A 27,290-nucleotide genomic window follows, 5' to 3' on the forward strand; every position below is an offset into this window, starting at 1 on the left:
TAACTTTCAATATTTCATTTATGCGAAAGATGTTTTGTCCGTTTATTACAAAGGTAAAATGCTACAACAACCTATAATCTTATGCTTTATAATTGTACACTTTCACCTCAACAATAAAATAAATTTATCAAAAAAAATGTGCAGAACAAAAATAAACAATATAATACATAAACAAAAAAAAGCTATAACACATACATTCCAACACAATATTCTTGATTACTTGTCAATATCAAACATAAAACACTTCACACAATAACTTGAAAAACAAACTCTGCCATGTTACTTTTGTTACAATACCCATTTCAGAATAAAAAGTAAGACTCTCCTTTTTAAAAATCAGTTCAAAGCACATCTGTACAGCATTTAAAAAATAATTACTAAAAACATACAAATAGTGTCACATAGTTGCCACATGATTCAAAATTATTCTATATTGTATTCTAGTTCAAATCTGTCATGGATTGAAGCAACAACACAATAAACAGGGTGTGTGTGTGTGTCCTTACAAGAACTAGCAACATTGACGGGACACGTGGTGGCCACATGCATCTGAGTTTGTGAGGCGGACGATAAGGTCCATGTTTCTTTCGGTTTGTCCGGAATTTTATATGTACTTCTTACTTAGTTATTGCGCAATAGTGTATAATTATTCTCTTGAAAGTTTATTGAAACTACATATCACAGTGCACGAATAACAAAAAAAAAAAAAGCATTATATTTTTGCATACAGAATTCAACACTTGTAGTTTCATTTTCTCAAGCATTTATGCAATTTGCTTTGCTGTTATCCAATTTGATAATTAATAATATACAGGGGAAAGATGTGTAGACACACTCCCCATTGCAACTGCTTGAAAAGAAAGTCAGGTATTTTTAGCTGTGAAAATATTTGAGTCATGCTTGATTTGCAGTCAGAATTGAAGGTATCAATTAGGAAATGGAACTCTAACAGTGACCAAAATTGGAATGGATGATCTTACTGGTCTGATATTTCCAAAAGTAGTCTGTAAAGAAGTGCACAATTGTTATTGTTATTGTGAAACGAATTTCTAAATGTGCAATTTCCTTTCACTAGGTAAAATCCATTAGTCATTTCACATAAATTAATTAAAGCAAAATATGATTCATCAGGTTCTACATAATCATTTCTTAGATTCTTAACAATATTTTATCCCAACTGTACATAAATATCTTTACATATTATGCACTACAGATGTAACATTCTATTGTCACACAATGTTGGTGCAAAGTTACATAAAATTACATTTTATATAATTAACAGGATAATTAAGAGTATGAAAGTGCCTTGTGGCAATTTTGAGGATTCTGCAAAATACCTGAATCATATATTGTCAATTAAATTAGAACTGATACTCTCTGATAAGGATATCGGCCGATATTGATATATTGGCTCAGCTCCAATAAAAATGTGGAACACCACACTGTGCTAGAAAATACACTTTGTTCACTAAATATTTTAAACACAAGGCTTTTCCCTTGTGGTGATGTTTCGCATCAGACCCAATGGAGTTGAAATGAGTGCAATTGAGACTAATAATATGAACAAGCTTGTGAAATGCTATTGCTAAAAACAATAATAATAATATACTGTCTGCACTATTAAGTAGCACACAAAAAATGGCAGAACATGTGTGATTCATTCACCCACTTCATAAATGTGACCAATGGGTTCAATCTTTGACAAAGAAACTGCATATTTAGAAATTTGCTTGTGATAATTGCATGCATAAATTATGTATTCACAAGTACTAGAGCAGAACAGTGCAAATGGCTATTCATACAGATATCGGCATTATTGGTAAATAATCTTTACTTATTAAATGACTTATTTTGCTCCTTTCTCACTTTATCACCAAGATAGGGGGGGGGGGGGTGGTGTTACTAGGGCTGGCCAAGAATTTGAAAACTGTAAAAAGTTGCACTTTTGTCAGTTAACAAGAAACACTTTTATATGCATGTGTTAAGGATTCAAACCTGGTAATCCCATGCCGTACAATACATTCAGTGACAAAATGATTATCATTTTCGTTTACTGCATTTATTTTTATAGAAATTGTACAGAGGTTCTTACTTTCACGTTAATGGAATGGGGGAAAAAATAAATGTCAAATTTCTGTATTAACGGTTCAATACTGAGAAAGATCAGTTCTTGGAAACAATTCAGGAATTGATACTTTGTCAAGTTCATAGTTCAATTAAAGATAATGACAATATCATCATCAGACCAAAATTAATCCAAATGTCTTGTTGTCCAGCAAGACAATAGCAAATAAGGTATATTTTCCTCCATTGCATTGCACAAGTGTGTGATGCATTAAAATTTTCTTAAACATGTAGTTCCAAACGTAAGAGATTAGCCACGAAGATGGCTGCATTAAAAATACACAAATTGTTGTACCCTGCACTTATTGCATTGCCAAGCACAGGTGCAAGGAAATCACGCACTGCACCCCTTGCCAATATAACGATGAAGCTATCTCTTTCTCTCGCACATACAGAGAGAGAAACAAGAAAATTATTTCTCTCATACCGTTTTTTATGTCCTGATGCTTTATTTTTGCCAATTTTTGTACGATATATGCAGAGGAAAAGAATTATTATGTATGTATATTATAAACCAAACTTACTCTCAGCTTGTTCGGAGTGTATTTTTATGTATGTGTGTGGTGAGAGGGGGAAGAGGGGTCACTTACAAATTGCAACCTACACTCTGGATCCACAGCTAAAAGCATCTCTCCACAACTGAAGCACACAAGAGCTGCAATATATTACAAATATATATGGCACTATTTATGTTCCCAAAACCCACTATTAAAATTCATTTACAACTGTAACGTACACAGCTTTGATATTCACATTAACAGGAAAATAATATTAAAATCTTCCATGGGCTATGTTAACACTAATGAAAGTTTCACCTTTCAGTTGCATTTGTACACTGAACAAATTTCAAAACAACACATGCAATAGCCATCTATTGATTACCTTGTAAATGACACTAATCCAACACGGTGTTAGTGTTATTTACCCAATGACTTAAAGAACTGTGAAGAATATTTAAAACAGTTCCAACTCTACTGCGTGAACTCCTGGGTACACGTTTCAGGTATGGCATTAAGATTTTTACACACTTTTCATCATTCTGTTCTACTGACTTATAAACACATTAGAAAGTGTCGTTCTAACTAAACAAGAACTAGATACAAAACAAAGGAAAGGAGAGAACATTTCCATAACTTCTTGTGGATGAATACATGTAATGACATCTTTGACAGTTCTTCAAAAATAACATTCTAGGCATTAAAGTGCCTAATATGGACATCAGACTGGATAATCACTTCTACAATGAGCAGCAACAAGCGAAAAAAAAAAATGTCCTATTTTCATTACATTGCAATGTATATTTTAGAATCTGTCACGATGAATTGGAAGGAAATTCAAGTTTTAGACACACTAAAGGTACTACAAATAACGGAATATTAAACTTGAAACAAGAAACTTTTTTACACCTTGTGCTGGAAAATACATTATTATTCACTATTACATTTATAATATGGATGGGACAGATTAATCGGTACCCTATCAGTCTCGGCTGATATAAGCATATCGGTGTATCGGTAAAATTACTGATTTATATATCTCTAAATATTTTGCAAAATTCTGCTATTTTGTTATAATTTTTATGGATAATCTTCATGACTTACTTTTTAAAAAAGTAAATGTCTAAACATGCAACTTCTTTTGCACTGCAGTCCCCTGGAAACAAACAATTATTAGGAAGAGCAATGAACCACTCAGGTTTCTCAAGGACCAATTAGAATTTTATATCGGATCGGTATCGGTACATTTTGTATCAGTACTTTATTGGTATTGGCCAAAATTTCATATCGGTCCATTCCTAATTTATAAGCAGAACCAATGATTAAGAAAATGTACAAGTACAATGTACAAGGCAGTACAGTATTGCCAAGCTTGTGTAAGGTCCACTTTATACTCAGATAGGCTAATCAAGAGTGGACCAACAGTTTAAAGTAGAATTTGAACAACTGTGCATTGTCTCCACTGGGGCCACTTGATTACATGGTGACATTACCACTATGCCATCGTGCAGGACCAGTAATATATTGTGATAAATGATAAAAATATATAGAAACAGAAGGCAACCGTGGTTTGTGTGTTTTGTCGATAGCAAGGAAGTTTGCGAAACATTATCTGTTTTAAAATTATCAATGTGCTGTTTATAAATATACAGTGAATAATACTGCAATAATATTAAATATTTAAAGGTTTAGTGAATCAAAAAATATACTCCATCAGTTATCATTACACACCTTGCATTTTATGCAATCACGAGACATCAAGGGATTCAGCAACTAAAATAACACCTCAAAAACTAAAATGTTTATTTTAAGCTGCGATGCATTTTAGAAGTTTTCAGAGCCCTAGGTGACATCATCAAAATGTATTGCAAGATAAAATAAAACAGCACATTTTTTCAGGTACTTGTGCAGTAAAATTTTTCTTTCTATGATCAGTTTCCACGTTGCAGAATAATAATAATAAAAAAAGAGAGTAAAACAATAATTTTCGAATAAATATGAGTGTTGCCACACATTACATGTTAACGAAAATAACTTAAATATTTATACTTTTTGAATTTATGCACAAATAGTTTTATAACTCTTCCAAGAGCAGAAATAAAAATAAAAGTAATGTACAACTTGTAAGGATTTAAAGTTAATACGAATAAAAATAATTTAGTAAAAGTGGCTTACAATTAATTATCTCCTTGCCATTTTCCCTTGAAAATAATTTGGGTGTGTTGTGTTGAAATGCTGACAAAAATAAATTAAAAACAATTCAAGGTGCATTATTTTTTATCAGTGTTACTAAAGTTCATTTCAGTTATCTGCATGATATTTTGTATCTAAAACTTTTTCAATTATTCTGTTCCAATTTATGTTTTTCATAAAGTTTGTTTTCACTCCACATTCAGTTTTCTTGAAATATGTCAGTGTTGAAAAAAAATTACGAAAAAATGTTGAGCTTTCATGTTGAAAACTCATTCAATGCATGTTCAATTTAATACGCACATTCTCTCACAATGCACATACGTGGCTTGGAAAATTTAATAGTTGCAACACTGCTGTATATACTCCATGAAACGGAACTGGTACTTCTCACTTATACCACACGTTAGTTTGATATTGATGCCTAAGCTACCTCCCAGTAAATGGACTCTTCCTTCCAACACTAGGTGTATGTGCAGTGACGAGAGGAATAGAATATAGTTGGAGTTGGCATTTTAAAGTTGTGTAGTCAGAACCCCACTAATGTTAAAAGTTGTTGTGATTCTCGCCATACCTCCAGGACAGACCGTGAATGTGAAGTATTACTGTTAATTTTTGGAACATAACCAGCGACCTGCGTTGCAACCTGTGGCTGATTTGTCAGCTCGATGGGGCTGGCAGATGCTCTACCAGCCCCTGTGTCTTTGATTTGATCCCTAAGATGAAGCTTCCAAACGATTCTTCAGGCAATAGACAGCTCCATTTGAACCATCAACAGAACAGGCGCTGCTACAAGTGTACTATGACTTCCACATTGTTGGCAACAGTTGTACACAATGCTGGTGACTACATCAAAGGGCTGTAAAAGTCTCACAGAGGTATCTCTTGTGTATCATTTCAGAATAAATAGTTGCCTCTATTAAATTACCAACCCACGTACATCTGCCTACTTGAATATGACAGAGAATAATGCTGATACCTACAGCTTTAGATAATCCACATAAAATTTAATGTGAAGTCACACATTGATGAGTAATAGTCAAGTTTCAGGTATGTACGTGAGATCGCATAAAGAAAAAGCATTTCGAAGATATCATATCTTCCTTGTCAAGTTAGAAACCAGAAAAAAGAAAGAAAAAATCTTCTGGTTCTTAATGTGTACGTGGTGATTGTTTTAATCTTTTACAATGGTTTGATTCCTCTGAACATTTTTCATGAAGTGAAATGAAATCAGCTTGACAAAGACGACATGGAATCTTCACATGGTTTTATCTCAGCTCACTAACAAAAGTGAAACTTCATTATTAGTGATAAACCAGTGAGCTATGCATGCCTATTACAAGAATTGATGGTAAGTCAAAATCCAAAGAAGCCCTGACATGGTTATTATATCACAAAAATAATAAATGCTGCGTATGTTTGTTGTGCAATAGACTTTTGTTAAAAATAATTAACCTCCTCTTATGGGGGAAAACTAGCCTCAGACTCAGTTTCTTGCTAGAACACGTCACAAGCTTGAGCAAAGCGTAATTTAATAAGCATACTAATCATTTTTACAATAACCTAAACACTTTTTTCCATAAAAAGTACTCTGGATAATACTGAGACAATGAAAATTATAGGAAAAACCAATAGTTATAACCCAATGCTACCTTCTGTACATTCTCAACTCTCAAGTGCAGATTTGTTGCATCTAATAAAAAAAACTTGCTGCCAGTATGATGAAGAATTAGCACATGCACCTCTTCTCTCTCTTTTTTTAAGTACAATAACACTTATACAGAAATAAAAAGGACATCACAAGAGACATTTCTTTCAAGCTGTTCATCCCTAGAAATAAAATTATTTCAAGGGATGAAACACTGTCACTATGTAAATATGTTTTTATACGCACAGTATTAAATGCGCAAGTATTTTACACAATAGTTCTACATAGAAAAATAAGTTTTCTGACTTTTTATTTTACAGAAAAACATCAATCTTTGAAGGTGTAGGAAATTACAGCTAATCGGTAACACTGAAGTACATCCACAATGAAAATTTATAAAATCATCTCACTAGAGAATTTTGAATCTTCTAATGTCGTACAATGCTCGTATACATGCCAACTTTATCTAAGATATTCAATTTTTTTTATTATGCATTTGTATAAAAAACTGCAACTAAAGAAAAGAGCTTACCAGTTGGTTAAAAAAAAATATCTCAAATCTGTGGTGACATTGCGAAAGCTTCAACCTGGGCAATCAAGAGTTCCATCTTGCTACTTATTCATGTGTGTACAACCGTATCTGTATTGATACAGACATACTTAGGTAAAAAATAAAAGGCATAAAGCTTTCTTGCAAATAGCTTATCCTGGTAGACAATGAAAATATTTGAAGATGGATGGAAATACCCAGTGTTTATCCATTTCTGGACAAGCGACAGGCAAAAGCCAGTCATACAATTTTTTGTCCAAGATGGGTGACAGGCATAGCCTGTCGTTTCCTATAAAATTCTGTTGTGAATGAAGGACGGGCTATAATCAAACCGTCTCTCTTGTGCGCATGTGTTGTAACCACTTCTTTTGAACTGCTAGATGTCATGTTTTCTTCGTTCATGAATTTTACTTGGACTCATGTTGAATTAGGTGGTGTTTCGGTTTATACTCTTGAAAACAACATTGAATACCTTATATGCACATTTTGTACATTTTCTACAAGGATTATGCTTCGTGTTTCACATTTAGTGACTATTTCAATCCCAAAAATTTTTTTTTTGCATTCAAAAATTGTTACAGAAAAAGTTCATAAATGTGAGAAAATTTGTATATATCTGTGGAAAGAGAACGGGTTGTAAATTTCAGAAATAAATGTTAAATAACTACTTCTTCAGGCTTGTCCGGAAAGGGTTAATGTTATAAATAATGGAGAAGCATGAGTGTGATATGCAGGATATCTGGACACTACTGACAGGAACCTCTACTCATAGGCCAGCCTAAGTTTAATGTTCAGCAGTATCCTGATTTCCAATTTCATCCTTTTACTTTTAAACATTTAAACTAGAGCTGAGATGAAACCATTTTGAAGTGTTACCAATACCAATGCTTGAAAATTGCACCAATTAAAGTTGCTCAAAATATTGATAAATATTTTGCAATTATATACATCAATTTATCAGAGGTTTACTTTAAAATATTCAAGAATTACATTGCAATATTTAAAAAAAGCTGTCATGCTGCACTTTTTGGAGGATTGCATGAAATACTAAAACTTCTGAAAGTATCAGCAAGTATCAGTGAATAAATTGGAAATACAGTAGAACCTCGATCTTACGTCTTTCAGGGAACCTGGGTGGAAAAACTTAAAATGCCGAAAAATGTGAAATTCAGGAAATTTTATAACATTTTGTAATGTTCAGACCATCAAGATTGATGTATAATGCTGGAAAATATGAAACCGGGGAATGTAAAATCGGGATTCGACTAATGTTTTTTTTAATACCAAAACCACATCAGTATTGATCCAGTCCCGATTTTAAAATTTTAAAAAAAATGTTTTAATTGCTGGAATTCAATGACAAAGGATCCAGACACTGATCCAAAACATTGGATAAGACGAAATGAAGACCAATCACTTGTAAGTACAACTACTTTTGTGGGATTCAAGTAATGAAATGTACAATACATACTTTGTACAGCACAGAATGTGACCCAACCAATATTCCTCATCTGGATTTCCATTCCATAATCTATTTACTTCAAGCAATTGTTCTCAAACAATTGGAAAATATCTTTAAAAAAATATAATATTTACAAATAACTCTTATGCAGGTCATACAATGCTAGCAAGCTTTTAACTAAGTATTGCCCATTTAGAATTTTTTTACACTAAGATTCATCTACATCACCAGCACGTTTATAGAAGTTGGCAAGTATTACAGAGCTGTACTAAAGATTAATGTCATAAGGCTTAAGCATCTCACATACACTTATTTCTTCTTACCTGATAAGCTTGTGTCGAAAAGATTTGAATATACTGTAAAAGTTATAATTAAGGCATTTCAAGATGCAAGTTTGGCTCTTTTCATATACACGGATTACGCCTGTTAACTACACACACACACTCGCACACACAACTAGCTGCTATTTTATCAGTTTACACTTAACCTCACCACATGAATGAACCGCAAAAACAAAATTACCTGGTGTAACAAAAAGTTACCCAGGCAGGAGGTAAAAAAAAGCTAAAGGACACCTTTGCCAAAAACAAGCAAGGATTCTGATCACAACGGAACTGAATCGCACGAACACACACATATATACAAACATACAACAAACAGACCCTTGCCATACAACCAGTTTCACACCTACATTAATTAAACTATGACCGATACACACGCCCGTCATCACACGATAAAAAATACTTGCCGTAACAAGAAGCTATATAGCTCCACAATTTTACCGTACATGTTATTTCAAATCTATTTACGCGTGGAAGTATAAACTCCTTCCGTTAAGAGGTAGCCTTACACCCAAATGCTCCCCCCACACAAAAAATAAAAACGTTTTTACAAAAACTGCATAGGCAGGCAGGTACGAGACGAACAGCTACGGCCATGGTTGGAAAAGGCTTAGCATGTTATCACGGAGTGTCTCAATTCCTGATTACAGTCTCAGTCAGAGTAAAATATTTATATATAATTATTTATACTTAGCAGTCTCCTATCTTTTCCGTATCCTGTAAAGTTGTATTAGACAGCTGAGGAATCCGTGGCCCTGGAAGTGTCATTGGGACTTCATGGATACAAGTTTTCGGCTTCGGGCTCGGGCTTCTTGTCTGCTATTGGTATATTCAAACCACAGTACGTTGGGAATGAGTGTTGTATCTCTCAGCATGAGAAATTCTGATATCCGCCTATAAAAAAATCACTTATATCTTTCCAGTTATTTTATAATAGGCATAGGAAAACAAATGAACTATGAAAATGTATACAGAAAGCAAGCAACATAGAGCGTAGTTCATAAAAAAAAGCACGCTTGAATACAGAATACTGGAACTAATATGAAACTGTTACAAAACTATAAATATTACTGAAATAATAACGGATGGGATAGATTAATTTGTACTCTATTGGTAGGGACACAAATTTATTAATAGAATTTGTTCATTATACAAATTTATGATAAAAAATTTACAAAACAGTAAAAAAGTGCTGAAGTTTATGTCATAATAATTTACATTAATGTGATAATTTCAAATTCAATTGATGTTTTTTGACGGGCAAAACTATTATTGGGGTACTATATCTCATGTAAAAATACCTTGCTTGTCCCTCCGTGAAAAAATCTGCGGATGTCCATGATTAGGGGGGTTAATTGCAATGTACACCTATGCATTAAATTATATATTTTGTTTCTCTATTAGCCAATAGGAATAGTTTGTTGAATACAAATGGACGCCACAGCTGAGAATATATAGGGTGCATCAAGTTCATATTTGTATGTTAAATAGTAATAAAGCTATCACAACAGTTGCACAGACCAGATAGCTATTATTTGATAGCTCTACAAGTCCACAGAATGTTGCCTTCACACCTCTGGTAGCTTGCGAGATGTTGACAGGCAGGGAGACATGCATGAAAAGGGGTACTCTTCTTCGACCTTTGGTGATTAATACTGTAAAACTGAGAAGCTGGATCTGCCAATTTTACAATTAAACACAAATGAAAGGTTTTCATTATATTGAAACAGTTACTATGAAACTTACCAAGAAGCTATTAATGGGAACAAAGGTGTGAGCACTATTTGTGTTAGAGCAAACCACGCAGATGCCAAAAACAATCCCACAAAGCCTCCTCCAAGTACTTGCTTCCACGTGTGGTATCCTAAATATACCCTACAATAAGAGATACAAATTACATTTGAAACTTGGAGAAATATACATTAATACACTTAAATTTTATCACATCATGAATTATGAAACACTGAAATCAATGAATTACATTTTGTGTATCGTAAACTTAAAATATTCATGAAATTACTGCATGTGGCGTATTCTTATATTTGTCTCTGTTAATTAGCACTGCTTTAGTGCCCCTTGAGCTAATCGCAATGTTCAGGATGAGTGATCATTAGACAAAATTGATGAAGGGACACTCACAAATGACACCCATGCCAGGGCAGGATTCAAACCTAGGAACTTTGGTGGCGGGATCAAAATTTGACCACTTTGGCCACTTAGCCACACAGCACATTATTGCCTGTGCTGGAACACAATGAATATTTAAAATGTATTTGATTCCAAGTTTTGTGAATCCTGCAGAAGTTGATTGACTTGGTTTATTTTACTTCACTTTTCTGCCACTTCTGGCTAATTGCAAAGATGAGGATGAGTGATGATATAATGAAATTCACGAAGGAACGTTCACAAAAAACAGCCATGCCCAGTCTGGGATTCGGCCCAGAACACCTGGGATTGTAGCATCCTGTTATCACCACACCACTCCACCATAGAGGTCGACAGTCCTGCAGAGGCTAGAGAGAGACAATGTATCCCATATGTACAGACAAACCTGATGTAATAAGAAAATAAATATGATAAAGGCTTCACCTTGATATCCCAGTCTTGGGCTGAGGGGTAGCCATGATTGCAAGTGTAGATGTGTTTTGTTGCTTTCTTTACGTTTTTGCCTGCATCTAATTTACGAGGATGTATCAAAAAGTTCATGCAATCTCCTGGAAGGAAACAAACTAGAAACCCCTTCGGATATGTGTATTGTACAATCGTTCTTCTAGTAGCTAAGCACACAAATTTTTGTCTGCTTTGGATGTTTATTGCTATCCTTTTTTTAACAGGTGAATAAAGGCAGGTGTCATGAGGGACAAAATTGAGGCACGGAGCGTCATCAAATTCCTGAATCTCCAGGGAAAAGCAGCGAAGCAAATTCACGATGAGAGTAGTGTACTGGGAGGAAAGCCCATCCTATGAGATGGTTTTCAAGTGGACACGGCAGTTCCAAACCGGTCACATGTAATTTCCGATGCCCCTAGGACAGGAAGACCGTCCTTCACAAATGATGCTACATTGATGGAGAAAGTGGAGAAGATGATATTGGAAGACAGAAGGATCACCATTGAAAGTGTGATGTCTGTAATTGGTGTTAGTTATGGGTCCATCTGGAATATCATCCACCACCAGCTGCACCTTCATAAAGTGTCGGCACGGTGGGTGCCATGATTGCTCACCCCTTTCCACAAGAGGAATAGGGAGGAAGCAGCACTAGAGACGTTAGGCCACTTTGAGCTGGATGAAGAGGATTTTTTCAGCAGACTGGCTACAATGGACGAAAGCTGGATCTATCTTTATGACCCAGAAACAAAGGAGATGAGTAAGCAGTGGAAACACAGCTCCTCACCGCCCCCAACCAAAAAGGCAAGAGTGCAAAAGTCAGCTGCTAAGGTGATACTGTCCATTTTCTGGGACTGTGAGGGAGTCATCCTGACGGACTACCTGCCACAGGCTCACACAATCACAAGTGACTATTATTGTGATCTTCTAGCTTGGTTACATCACAAATTGAAGGTGAAAAGGCGAGGAAAGCTCACAATAGGAGTGCTACTATTGACAGACAACGCACCAGCCCATTCTGCCCATGCATCCATTTCGAAAACAGTTCAATTAGGATGCAAAATTTTGCCCCACCCTCCACATTCCCCAGACCTGGCACAGAGTGACTTCTTCCTCTTTCCGGAAATGAAGTGTCCACTCAAAGGACGCCACTTTGACACGAGGGATGATGTCATTTCTGAGGTGGAACAGTGGATTCAGCCCCAAAATGCAGTGTTCTATAAACACAGCTTACGCAAGGTGAAAGACCGCTGGCAGAAATGTGTCACCAAGCATGGCGACTATGTGGAGAAGGACTAATACCACCATGATTTTGTACTTGTCCAAAGTTGTTTCCTTCCAGGTGATTGCAAGAAATTTTTTGATACCCCCTCGTATTTAGAACATACTGTAGCACAAGAGTAGATGCTATTGTATTTAATGCAGCTTAAGGAAAAAAAAAAAAACATTGCATTAATCTACAAGCCTTACATTTAAACAATATTTAATTTCAAAACTGTATGTATCGCTGTGTTTCAAGTGGGGTGGAACTGGATAATGACAGTTCTTCCAAACCAACATATCGAACTCTGCTGGCAAAATCTCACTCTCTGTGATCCTAAAGGACAGAAGAGCAAGAAGACAAAAATTACTATGTAAGGAAATTGGCATTTGCTGAAAACAGTGAGGAAGTAACTGATATGTACTGTCTGCTAGCGTTGGGCTCATGAATGAGAACTGTCCTGTATGATGTTTGCATTACATTATGTTTATTTATTTTTAATATTAGTCATGGCTAATTTATGAAGTAACAAGTCAATGTTACGTTTAGAAAACTTTCAGACTTTCCCTACATAAACTTGAAATTTCAAGGTGGAACTATCATGCACAGGGTCTTAAATTCTTCAAGTTATTTTTGTCAAGTTTGGATTATCCATTTAGCACAACTGCATGCAGAATATACAAGAAAAAATGTTACATTGGCATTGTGAATCCTCAACCAAGAACCAACATTTCTTCTCAGTTAAGAATTTAGAACAACGACCTGAGGACAGCTTACATGCATAATTTCTTGCAATGTTTTTTTTAAAATTAAGCAAAAGTTAAGGTTCGACCACAAGTCCGAACCTGGGGCTCTGGAATACTGTGCTATTGCTCTACCAACTGAACTCATTAGTGCTTGGCTCATTAGCCAGGCCTGACTCATCTGTGCTCAAAAGAAAGATATCAAGCAAAACCACGGCAGGTTTGGTAACACACTAGGTAGAAGAATAGCGCAGTATTGAATAGAACTGGGATTGAGTCCTGGGCAAGCCTTAATATTTTAAATTTCTATAGTATACTGCAACTCCTGTGCATACCTAGACCTAAGGTTCTAGGTCATTCAAAAATGATTGACACTCCCCCCATAACTTCGGAAATGTAGCAGTTTCAAATGCATGCCTGGTGTGTGCATGAAGGCTATAGTGCCACGTATTGTCATCAGTTGATATCGCTGCACTGCACAGGAAAAACAGTGCTGCATTATTCGTGCAGATGTGTGGGTGCATTTGTGGACAAACAGAGAAAATATGGAAGCAGATATTCATGGGCAATGATGGGCAGCGTGGTTCCTTTAGAGCGAAGAGTGACTGGTTGGGAAATCTATATGAGGTTAGCAAAACCTGGATGTCGGACTTCAAGTGCAAGCACATTCAGTCGTCACACCATTGCCACCTTGTATTCTCCATAGGAGTACACCATGCTGGCTCATGCTCCATATTCGCCAGATCTTGCACCTAGCGACTACACACTGTTAGATGCAATGAAAGAGGTGTTGTGCAGTGAGAAGTTCACTTCCAATGATGAGCTTCAGTCAGCTATCCACAAAAAATGCCAGATCGATGACAAAGTGCATATAAATTGGTGGAGGATACCTCTAATATAACATGTACTCACTTTGTTTAAAATAAATTTTTGATGTGAAGAAAAATTGTGTCAATCATTTTTGAATGACCCAAGTATGTAACATACTTGCAACAAATTAACATTTTTGGGAGCTATTGCATTTGGGACCAATCCCAAACCTCAATATATGTAACTAACTAACTAACTCCCTAGCCTTCTTAACCCCGAAGGTTCATGGCTGCAGCAACACAGGCCTTCCATCTTTCCCTATCTTGAGCAAGTTCTATATACTCTTTTCCATCCCTACCGATTTCCCTTAGGTCCATCTCAACGTTGTCCCTCCATCTTCGTCTTGGCCTTCCTACTGGTCTCTTAACATCAGGTTTCCCAACAAGAATCCTGTAAACTCCTCTTTCCTCTCCCATTCGTGCCACATGGCCTGCCCACCTAAGTCTTCTTGATTTAATCATTCTAACAATATCTGGACATGAATACAAATTATGTAGTTCTAAATTATGTAACCTTCTCCACTCACCTGTCTCCTCATCCCTTTTAGGTCCAAAGATTTTCCTAAGGATCTAATTTTCAAATACTCTCAATTTATGTTCCTCTTTCAATGTAAGGGACCAAGTTTCACATCCATATAATACCACAGGCAAAATTACTGTTTTGTATATTTTAACTTTTAGTTTCTTAGATATTAAACGAGAAGACAAAATTATAACACCATTAAGCCTTGTTTCCATGATTATGAAAAACTAAAATATGCTGACCAAGGTCAGCATATTTTAGTTTTTGAGAAGACAAAAGTTTATGAAGAGAGAAGTAACATGCATTTCCTGAATTAAGCCTGCTTTTTATTTCCTCTTTAATATGATTTTCATTTGTTAATATTACTCCTAAGTATTTGAATTTGGAAACTGGTTCAAACGAGTTGTTATCAATAATTAGATTTTGATTATTACCTAACACCTCAATATATGTATCCTGGGAAAATTCATTGTGGTAACACTCAAGTCACCAGCATCTTACAAGCGTCAAGATGCAAGCTTACCTGCTAAATGATACTATTACAGCCATTGATACACATGTGCTTATTATAGCTGTCTTCCATACATTCTCCATGAGAGTATTATTGTTCATATGATGTAACCTGGAATATGAGAAAATACATAAGTAAACCTGTTCATTATCTTATGCACAAATTGACAAATTACTCAAATCACATTTCAAATTGTTTCTAGCAGGGCTGACCCAATACTTATACAGAGTCTTTTGAAGAGTATGCAAAAATGTCACACAAAACTTTTGAGGAGTCTACATATCCTGGAAATTAGGCAAAACGTATAATTTTTATTATCTTTGCAACATTGTGAGATTAAATTATTATCTCACATTCAATTATGAATATTTTAAAGCAAAACTCTGGAGACAGGGTTGCTACGATTTTTTGATTATGAAATTCCCTGACATTTCCAGATTTTTCAGTCCAAAAATTAAATTTTTTCAGACATGCTTATCATCACGATTTTTGCTTTTGAACCTTGTGTTTTTCAATTAATATACAATCTGTTCATTATTATGAATATTAACATTTTAATTATTATGAATATTAACATTCACAAATTTTTCTTACCAAATTTCATTCTACTCACACAAGAACACGTGAAAATTTGGAGAGTAAAATGTAAAATTTCAATCGGCATCAAATGTATTGGGTGCTACAATCATGTGCATCTAGCCTTCTGGCTACAGCGCCTAGAATAACGTAGTGTGGAAAACAGCATGGTTCTGCGCTCTCTGGCTGGTTCCACTCGAAAATGATCCGTTAGAGATGCTGGTGTTGACCCCGGTGCTTAGTGTTTGACTGCTTATAATGGAAGTAAATGGAGTTTTCGCTGCAACGTCTGATTCTTTTACATGAAGCATTTCTATGAATGTGATAATTGCTATGATATTTGGTACAGTGGTCACGAAGATATTAACAAACATTCTAGACAGTCGACCACGTCCTGTTATTGTCATACTTTCCTTAATAATACGGGAGAAAAAATATGTGTGGAATGTTCTTGGCAACTAAATTTTTGTGTAGGAATTAGGTTCATTATTATTATCATCATCATCATTTCTTTTAAAGATATACATTGCAGCAGATCAAAGTGGAAACAAAAACGATTCTTCCAGTTGATTCTGTTCTCAAAAACTAGCAAAATGTAAAGAATCGCTTGAATATGACTTCTGATTTGAGTTTGAGCTTTTCAATAAGTTAAGGTCACTCTATATGTACATAAGCTAATCAGGATTGGACCTACAGTTTATTGTCAGATTAGAACCCTATACACCCCACCGGGTGTCAAATCTGGAACACCTTGCTTACAGGGTAATGATGTTAACACCAGGCTGTCAAAGAGGCCTCACTTGTGGTTTGAACTCAACACACTGATTCTCCAATCATATGGGTGAAAGTCAGCACTTCACTCAACAATCTTTTTAGTTGAAGGGAGCATTAAGAATAAGAAAAATCATTTAGCTAAATTAATTTAACTCAATGAGGGCCAAGGGTTGCCACATGGCTTTTCATTAGACAACATGTGGTCAGTGCATCGTAACCCATTGCTGCTTTCTGGATTTCAATATCAGAGCCCATTATTTCTTTTCAATTAGCTCCCCAATTGTTGCCCCAATGCTAGGTCAACACTGAAATTATGAAGCTGGAACCACTTACGCACACAACAGCCTTACAAAATTTCATAAGCTGTAAATTAATAATTAACTTATGATTACCAGCATATGTCTCAGTAGATGGGGTTCTCAAATCCATTACCCCCTCTCAGGACTCCAATAAAATAGATTAAAACACAATTTAAGAATTGTTGTACTTCACTGTACACAAGTGTAGCTTCACACACAAAAGTAATATCAACACAAAAACGCATCAAATCAAATTTAGTGATTCTCTACAGACATTTAGAATCTCAGTCAACCAAGTTTTTGAATATTAACTTCACAAGTAAGGTAATAATGTGAAGAGAACTGAACAGCAATTGACAGTTGGGTAGGGGGAGGGACGCAAGTGAATATGAGGGGTGAATTTCTAAAAATCCATAAGAATTATAGTGCAAATAATCTGTAATTGTAGTAAATTTAGTATATAACTATCTACCAAATACCCCTAAAACAATTGCAACAAGGAACTCGTAAATACCAACAATCACTTATTGTAATAGATTTCTATACGATGAAGAGTTCAAAACATTTTTTACAATATTAAATATGCAATTTCTACTGTAACTACTGGGCATACTCAGTATATCAACACTGAAATATACTAGTTTGTCCACAACAAATTTAAAAGTCTTTCTTGCCACATTTTCTGTTTGTTTAAAAACTTCCCTTTAATGTATTACTACATAAACATTGTCTTTTCAAGAAAAAGAGCAAATCTAAATGACTTCTTTCTAGAAAATGTATGCTCCTGATCTCTTCCAGGAATTCCAGGTTTTGCAGACACCCTGTCAAAATAATCAAACATTAAAAAACTTCTTAGATTCACGTGGTGGCAACATTCTTGTTAAAAACCGCACAAAACATAAAAGAGCACTATGTGAAGTAGCTTAAAAGTTTATGCAAGCTTTTAACTCCATGTCAGAGTCATCATCAGGGCTGGCTGAGAGACGGCAAAGAAAACACTGTCTGTCCAACACTGCAACATCTTCCAGCGTTCACAGCAAGTAGTGTCATCAGAACCTCAACTGCACCTTCTTCACCATCTCTCGATTAGCCCTGATGATGAATCCAAGGTGGAGTTGAAAGCTTGGACAAACTTCTAAAGTGTTTTGTGTTATGCTGTTTGTGTGGTATTTAACAAGCATATACAACAATGAGCCATTACATAACGACCACCCCGACCCGGGAACATTTACTGTGCCTGAAGCACGGAGAGTTACAGTTGACAGGCTGGCAGCATAGTATATATTGGCCAGGTCTACAGGCTTGCTGCTGTTAGTAGTGTATCGGCATCAGAATGGGAAAAGCGGTTGATCTATCCCAGTTTGATAGAGGTCAAATTATGATGGAACGGCACCTTGGTACCAGCATCTCTGAAATGGCACGGCACCTTGGTACCAGCATCTCTGAAATGGCATGGCTTGTAGGCTGCTCTCGTGAGGGCGTATCGAAAGTGGTGCAACGATGGGCAAACAACGACACGTCATCCAGCCGTGTGTTGACAGCGGCTCATTGATGCCAGATGCCAGTGGAGGCTGTCGTGCATTGTTCGGAGTGACCGCAGGGCGAGAAATCGTTCACAGGTACAACAGTGGTGACCAGGACAATGTTTCACAGTACACAGTTCATTGTACACTGCTGCGCAAGGGACTGCAGACATTATGTGATAGCTCATTAGGTAGGTGGTCATAATGTAATGGCTCATCGGCGTATAAATCCATTGGGAAATATTACAACTGTTGCTTCTGAAAAATTTAATTTAAAAAAGACCATAATCCTAATGCAACTCATAAAGTAATTAAATATTTAGTTACGAAGTAGCTGCAATAAAGTGCTGAAGTAGTAGTGTCTCTTAAAAATTAACTGAAATTTACTAAAATACCGATATACTTATTTGACAATACAATCAAAATAATCAAACCCATGCCTATAAAAAGCTTTATCAGAATAATTACATAGATCATACTTATGGAAACACTATACAAAATTATATTAGATAGATAGAATCTGTAAAACAATAACAAAATTAAAAAAATACACACACAGCACTCTTGAAGCAAAGTATTTACTTACCTAATAAAAACAAAGTACGCAACGTATGATGCAAAGAACCACATAAACTGTGAATGTGATGAAGGCATTCCATACTCTGTAAAAGATATATCTTTATGCTTTGGCCTTTCTTCACATATCACGTTCTTCAATATTACATTTATTAGTTCATTAACCATTGTGCCAATAAAAAATGCAATCTGGAAAAGGAAAAAAAAATATGAATGCTTATGAAGCACAAAGCCAATACCCAAAGAGAAAACCTTATGAGAACTACAACCTTGACTCCCAAAGTTTCGTTAGCTTACGTGGCAATTAATTCTTGAATTCAATCTTGCTGAAAAGAGTCCTTCATCAGGGAGAGGTACAAGGTGCCTAAATGAAACTTATTAAAGAGGATGGGAACAATGAACTTGATGAATGTGAATTTCATAAAGAATGGGTGTACATAAAAAACAAAACTGGATGTCCAAAAACTCAATTTACAGCAGATTAAACTGACAACTTAGGTAGAATTTTCAGATTTGTGGAGGAAATGTCTGTAAAGATAGAATTTTCACAAAACTAACCATAAATTAGGCATTCTCATGAAAATTTATCCATGTGGATAGTTACTGGCTAAACCAGAATTCACCAAACTTTTTAGTTTCACGGCACCCTCAGTGTTTCAAGATCTTTCTGCGGCACCAAGTCAGAATGTAGGCCTATCTAACACTTGCAATGCTCAGTTAGTATGATTAGGTTACTTGCCTTATGTTAAAAAATAAACACACATTTCAAATTCAGAAACATTTTACATGTATAAAGTACTAAATAAGCACATATTTGGAACAATCATATCATTGACTAACAAGTAAGTGTCATTTCAGTGAAAATATTGGAACATTTCATGGCACCCCAGGGAGCTGCAGGGCTAAATTATTTTGGTAAAGTAACTCCCCAATTGGTCTCATGATGTCCCCACTGGAAACCAGGCTCCTCAATTTATTTTGTTGTTCTTCATAATCGTTGCATCTTGAAAAAGAAATATCTACACCTGTGGGACCTGTATCAGATGATTTGACTGCAAATCTTTGTCCTTCTGGTGATATCATATACAGGGTGGCACATATTGTATCTACCAATAGAAATTGGCAACCCAGTCGGAACGCAGGTGTGCATGCGCAGAAGTTTCCCGTGCTTAGGCAGCTGCAAGTCTCACAATTAGTCTGCCATGGAACGTTGGCTGGTTCAGACACGAATCAAGGCAGTAGAGGGGATCATCTGAACGGGTCCCACTCAGGAGACGCAGTAGGTACTGCACTGGGAAGCATCAGGGCATCAGAGAATCTGCCTCTTTCGACCTGCAGACTTCTGTTTCTGCACACTGCCATTGGCTCTCTATTGTGTGACCAATCGTATCATGTTGTGACGCTCTGGTACTGGTTGATGGCGACCCTCAATGGGCCTTCGTCCCAGTGTCTCCTGCATCTCCTAAATGGGACTCGTTCGGATGAATGCCTCTACTGCCATGATTTGTGTCTGAATCGGTCAACGTTCCATGGCAGACTAATTGCGAGACTTGCAGCTGCCTAAGCATGGGAAACGTCTGTGCATGCGCTCCTGCATTCTGACAGGGTTGCCAACTTATATTGGTAGATACAATGTACATCAAGAAATCACAACTGCTTGTGCAGCCTTTGTATTCAAATCCACACACATTTTTGCACCCTCATTTTCATCTCAAGTGGTAATAATAGTAAATAATAATAAACGAACATACATGAAAGCAAATTTATTATACAGGGTGTCTACCAAAACAACAAATATAAAATTCCTGACATTTACTTAATGGCCCCCTACTTAGGTATAATTGGAAATTAAGAAAATGTATTTTTTTATTCAATGAAAATCCATACTACAAGGGGAATCCGAACCACTAGGTGCCTCCACTGGGTATCGAACCCAGGACCCTTTGATTACAAGGTGACGGCACAACCACTGCACCACTGGGGAGGCCCCTGTACTTTAACAAGAAATTTAGACTCTCTTTAATTAAAAATTAATACTTCATACTTTAGCCTCGATGGGGAATGGCCACATTGCTTTATTTAATATTTTTAAAAATTCACTATACTATAAAAATATAGCAACATTCTTGACCACAAGAATAATTTCTTGACTGGTAGACACCCTGTTATAGTAAATACTGCAGAAATTTGCTCCATCATTTTTGGTGGGGACACACAAGTTCAAAGTTTAAGTTCTGATTACCCTGCGAAACATAAATACTCAAACACAATTCATTTTTAAGCAATTTTTTCTTTTTGTTTTAAACAGTTAGTCACATATACGTATAAACTAGACATGAAATTACTTATACTTCTTACTCACTCTGTGACAGTTACATTCATTTTATGCATTTGGCATACACAGTACTATCATATATTCGATAAGTAGTAACATTACATTTAATGTGTAGGGCAAAATGCTGCCCTGTATAGTTACAAAATATGTAAAATCTTCATACCAGAATATTAAGTGCAACCTTAGTTTATTGGCTCATTTTATTATTGGGTCCATACCTCCCTAATTTGGTGGTTTATTGGGTTATTCCATGTGAATTCGCTCAATGAAGAATTTGAAGAATAATTGTGAATGTATGGTTACGATCTGCCACTAACTTGATTGTTTGTACACATTGTACGCTTGTCTCCTTGCACACTTCCGAGGTTTCTTTGTTTAACTCTAGAACTGGGAAGAATCTATACACCCTATAACAGTGGAAAGGGGTCATTATGACCCCTCATAAGAAACACATTTAAAATTCTAATTATTTTATACTGGGACCATATTTTTAATTTACATTATTATCTGTGATCTATGTATTATAATTAAATTGTTTAGGTGGTTTGCACTACATTTTGATTACAAATAAAAATTATAATAATCAACAACTGAACACTCCAGAATACTCAACATTTCACCACGAGTAACTGCTACTTTACGTGACATGTTTCGAGACGTCCTTCCCAGTCCAAGAACACTACCTCCACGATGCCATGTAAACTGCGGCAAGTGGGAACATGCTAAAGATAGGTTGACCCAGGACCCACAACCTAACTCTGATATTGCAGCACGCATAAATGAAACTTTACAGGGGTCAAACTGACCCCTCCCACTGTTCTAGGGATATAACATGAAATTTCACAGAAAGAAATTATATTTTGTAGATTTCAATATACCATCTTAAATAGGACAAAGAATAATGAAAAGTCGCAAAATTTTGAGGAAAAATAAGAAAAAGCTATGGGTCATTTTGACCCCTCCTGCTGTTCTAGTGTTAAAAAACTGAACAGTGCTGCACAGTACAATAGTCCTTGGAACTAAAGACAACAGTAATGTCTAGCGAGGGGGACCTTTTGATTCTGTTATTCGTTACTAAGTAGAATTATGGCACCTCACACGTGAAAAGCATACAATGTGTACAAACAATGAAGTTAGTGGCAGATCGTAACCATACATTCACAATTATCTAGCATACAGTTTATTTGCAACCCGTGTTTACTGAGACTATTTTGCTTCTACTATTGTGTACTTTAGACCGTCTCAGTTTGTGCTATTGCTTCTGATACACTCTGTTCATTCTTTGTTTTTGAGTTGGTGTTTTAAGTCCACTTTATGCACAGTAAGGGTAATCGGGACTGGACCTACGGTTTAAAGTGGGATCCGAACCACTGTGCCATGTGCCTCCACCAGGTGTCGAACCCGGGACCCCCCTTAATGCTGCTCCTGACTTTGTTGCATGAATGCAGTACATTAATAAAATAATTATATTTCGGTATGAAAGCTTCATAGCTCCGAGAAATTTTGGCCAGGATGGCAATGGTACTTGAACCTCTGTCCTTCAGGCTACTCAAAACACTTATGATGATGTGCAAACTTTACTCCTTTTGGAAATTAATACAGTCCACCGCTCAGGAGAAGATTCCTGATGGAAGTCAAGTGACGTAGCTTAAGGCGACTCCACTATTAGGGTTTGGGGAGTGCACCCTGGGTAAAAAAAAAGCACTGTGGTCTTGCTGTAAGCTTTAAGGTTTGATTCACATCTACGCTCAAATCACTGTCGGCGCACGGTCAGGGGGGTATCCACATTAGCGGTAAAGGTATGATCATCGTCAATCTGGTGTTGATTTCTTGACAGAGTACACTGATTTTTTTAAATTATAAAATAAAGAGCCTGCCGATTGTACTAACTACAATGTTTAAGATATTTTCAACGATGGAATTGGCTGTTACAGTACTGGCGTTCGAAGCAAATAGCAAAGAAAAAAATATAAAAAGAATTGTGAAAGTGGAGAACGTTTATTTGCACTTATGTGCAAAGCTACAAATGTCAACAATGTTAAACATTACTTTGTCGGACTAGGTTTAGCATGAAAATTCTCGGGATGATTGTTTCATATTGACACTGTTGATCATTTCTTTTATTCGAACGTTTCCGACACAACACGGCTAAATAATGTATAACTACCATTACTCTTAAAACACCACGAAAAATCCCAAAGAAATCACAATTAAACACCTACAGACAAGCACTTCCACACAACAGCGGAAGACTTCCTTCTACCCCTAAAATCAGCAAATAGACCGGTCTTCCCCTGTCCCTCTGCATGCCCTCTCCCCTCATTCCGGGATCTTCTCGTGAGTGGTGAGCTGTACTACAGTTTTATCAATGTGGGGATGCAATATTGAATTATAAAGGAAAACATTCAAATGACTGGTTAAATTTTAACAAAAATACAATAAATTGGCAACAGACAGACATGAAATTTTTGACAATAGCAATGTGTATTGCTATAACATTTACAAAAAAAACCCTTGATACTCTTAACTGATCTGACATAAAACTAAAACATTCCGTGAAGAACCTGATTGGTTTATTAGGTAGCTTCCTTAATTAATCCACCAGATGACTGTAAAAGGATTTGCTTTAAAAAGGAAAATTGATATTTTATCGCTATCTGCCAAAATTTCTTTATCAGTCCACCTCTACTTTAAAATATAAGGGTGCACAAATTATTTTTCATACTTATAAAGATAACAACAAAATGCCAGAATTTTGCATTGGGGTACCACCACATAGAAAAATATAGAATTTGCTACATCCGATAATAATATTATTAGTGCCGATTAAACTGTTCCATGCTTAAGGTGAATTCCATGACTCAGAAACTAGACATTGGTTACATAAGACGTACATAATAATTTTAGTAATTTGTATCTTTTTATCAAAAGAACACAATGGCATATACTATGCCAAAATATACCTGAAGCTTGATACTTACTGTATGCAGATCTCTTCTGAAGAGGATTAATGTCAAAAAGCCAGCAATGATTGCAAAAGGCACCAAACTTGCTATGGCTAACATTTTTCCAAACCAGTCTCCTGATAACAAGACAAAAAAGAAGTAAATTATTAATAAGGAACACCATTAGTGGAAAACAAAATGTAAAAAATACCAATCTCTGTAGTGTAGTTTGCATGGCACTCCACAATGAAAGGGGCAAATTTTTAAATCCTGGGTGAAACATGGTCCATGTATGTGTTTTGTGTGCCCCATAATCTCTTTGGTTACAATCAACCGGAACTGACCCCCACATTATTACCAGGGTCGTAGTATGGGGGTGACAATTATAAATCATATATTTCGCACTTTTTTACATTGCTAACATACTATTTTGGAATGTAGAACATTTCCTAAGGTAAAATAATGCATTTCTAACTAAGATAATGTCTATTTCTTACATTTACAAGTACTTACTGTTACTTGCTATTTCGATTCTGTAACACATTATGGCAGGCGATAGCGTACTGGTTCAGGGTGCATTGTGTGAGTGTTTTGTCGATTTATGCAGTTTTGCAACCTCGTTTACCGAGGTTGCTAATACATCTCAAACCATTGACGTTAGCCCCAAAAACCATTTTCCGTAAGGTTAGGTTAAGTTAGGTTAGGCAAGCTTGGTAAAAAAATACTCGACACGTCATGTTCTAGTGAAAACACGGTGAGTTTGAAACACTGACTACGTGGAACATTGTGCTCTCCTGCAGAAAGCAAATGGCGGCAGCAGAAACAGCGTGTCGGACAGAGATTTTCGCAGAAAACAACATGTATTTGCATTAAAATGGTTCAAAACTACATTCACGAACTTCCACAATGCTACAGAAAATGATTTCCGTAAGTACTTTCTCCTGTAAATTTGAAGAAATCTGTCACCCCTATACTATAATGTTACCCAAACTTTTTCCTTAATATGCAAGAAACCCACCTTCCTTATTTGCAATAATTTATACTGGCAGCTCCCAGGGATATTTTCAGTGGCTTGTGAGTGGTTGAATAAATCCTGCAGATGATGGAAGCAATTTTGAGGGAACCATGGGCAATTTCACATATTTGTTCCAATTGCAAAAGCACCAATCTGATGGTGTGGTGGTAACACTGTAGGCTTGTAATCAAGGGATCCCACTTTAAATTGTAGGTCCAGTCCAATAAGACTATCTGTCCATAAAAGTGAACTTGAAACCTCTGTCAACATACCAAGAAAAAAAATGATAACAATAATCCTCCAATACATTAGAAACATTCTCAGTCGAATGTGCAACTAAACCTTGACAATGAGATCACTTAGGGAAGATCTAAAAGTTTCTAAAGAAACATAAATTGCTTGATTTGCCTACTCCGACTGGCTAATAAAAAATAAATAAAAAACAACAACCACATTACATTATATACTTCAGATACATGAAATTATCGTAAAAAATGTTGCCATGTTGTAATCTTTGTTACCTTTACGTTGCTTTTCATCTACTTCTGAATGCATAATTGTGATGAAGACGATGACTGATGAGAAGATGAAATTCACGAAGAGAGACTCTCAAAGAACACTCATGCTCACACTGGAACTTGAACTGGAATTTGCCATAATTAAGGGAAAAATATACATTTTTAAAAAGCTGGCTTTTGGTGCCACCAGTCCGGAGTTCAAAAATTTCAGTGGTGCTCACAATTGTGAGGACAATTTGAATAATCAAGAATAATATATGCTGCACCAGTGATACCAAGATTAGCCTTGTTGCAAACACAAATATTCTATTAATGTTTTACCTTTCACTCTTAACTTCTGAGCAGGTGTTAGTCACAAGAAAATACTACGTTCCTATCTGTTAACACCATCCAGAAAAGTGCAAGTACAATCCTTGTACATATATACGGCCAGTACAGTTAATCATCTCAAAGAAGACATCTTTCTGTCGTAGATTATTTAAAATTAAGTTCATGGTTGGTGATCGTAGAAAGACATTGCCCATAGCGATGGTTCTTCTCTTGTACAAATTGTTAACAAGTGCGACAGGTCCACACTGGGTGGTATTTGTAGGGGACATAAGGGGATATACCCTTCTAGTTGTTGCATCCCACCTTTGGTTTGTTAATTTCCGGAGCTGGAGAGGGAACTATATATACAATTCATATAATATCCCGATGCTTTATGAGAAGTTGCAGTAATTACTCCACCGCCCCCCCCCCCTAGATTTAGTTTTAAAATAACACACTGGGTCCACGTAAGCCAACTGTTCCTTGCCTTCAGGCTTTGCAGGACGTAATTATTGAAATGTTGAAACAGAACGACTGCTACAGGTAATGGCCTTACAAACGACAAGTAACAAAAACATTAAATAAATTGCCAATTTCTTTAGTGTTTTAATAATTTTAAATTACGAGAAAGATGAAATTGATGCAAATTACGAAATTGAGCTCTTCTAGGTCGGGGAGTATAATTTCTTCTTCAATGCGCGTGACTACTCTTTTCATGCAAATGGGACAGCCTTTCTTCCAACTAATGTATTTGAAAATATAATTTACCTTTTGGATACACAACATGTGTGAGAGACAGATCATCCCAAACATCTTCAGCATCTGCAGTTACTTGAGATGCCATCTTTATGCTGTGCAATCCCACAATGCTCGTCTACAAAATGTCTACATCCAGTGCTTCAGCAAGTTCACCAGCTCTCTCTTTCAAAATTCTGGCGAAATGTAATTTATCGAAAGCCAGAACTGGAGTAATGACACTTCCCCACTACGAAGTCGAGACTCCGGTATTTATGCCAGTTGGAACACAGGTAATTTTTCTGCTCATCTTCACAGCAACGACACGAAACGTCAACACACACAGACACACATGAAAT

At 36.1% G+C, this 27,290-nt stretch overlaps 2 protein-coding genes across 4 annotated transcripts in view; one reads left to right on the plus strand and one right to left on the minus strand.

The window, feature by feature from the left end:
* On the minus strand, positions 1 to 27,103 carry LOC145980317 (dolichyldiphosphatase 1-like). The gene is made up of 6 exons (XM_083113354.1): positions 26,965 to 27,103; positions 24,391 to 24,491; positions 19,085 to 19,263; positions 15,339 to 15,437; positions 10,559 to 10,687; positions 1 to 9,706 (listed from the first exon to the last, which is right to left on the minus strand). The coding sequence occupies exons 1-6, from the start codon at positions 27,038 to 27,040 to the stop codon at positions 9,577 to 9,579; spliced, it is 714 nt and encodes a 237-aa protein (XP_082969480.1). The 5' UTR covers positions 27,041 to 27,103; the 3' UTR covers positions 1 to 9,576.
* The window catches only part of Tgt (tRNA-guanine transglycosylase), a 59,462-nt gene continuing 59,212 nt past the window's right edge, over positions 27,041 to 27,290 (plus strand). For all 3 annotated transcript variants that reach the window (XM_083113350.1, XM_083113349.1, XM_083113348.1), the window contains exon 1: positions 27,041 to 27,224. In XM_083113350.1, coding sequence (XP_082969476.1) covers positions 27,045 to 27,224 — 180 coding nt within the window. In that variant the 5' untranslated portion in view covers positions 27,041 to 27,044. The remainder of the gene's footprint in view (positions 27,225 to 27,290) is intronic.

The sequence above is a fragment of the Lepisma saccharinum genome, chromosome 27 (assembly GCF_977018435.1).
Source record: "Lepisma saccharinum chromosome 27, izLepSacc3.1, whole genome shotgun sequence".
Classification (NCBI taxonomy): domain Eukaryota; kingdom Metazoa; phylum Arthropoda; class Insecta; order Zygentoma; family Lepismatidae; genus Lepisma; species Lepisma saccharinum.

Coding starts and splice junctions, on each gene's coding strand:
- LOC145980317 (XM_083113354.1), bottom strand. CDS start 27,040: ATGGCATCTCAAGTAACTGCAGATGCTGAAGATGTTTGGGATGATCTG. Junction 19,264..24,390: donor TCAGAAGAGATCTGCATACA/GTAAGTATCAAG, acceptor TTCCTTTTCCAG/ATTGCATTTTTTATTGGCAC. Junction 10,688..15,338: donor GTAATAGTATCATTTAGCAG/GTAAGCTTGCAT, acceptor CTCTTATTGTAG/GGTATATTTAGGATACCACA.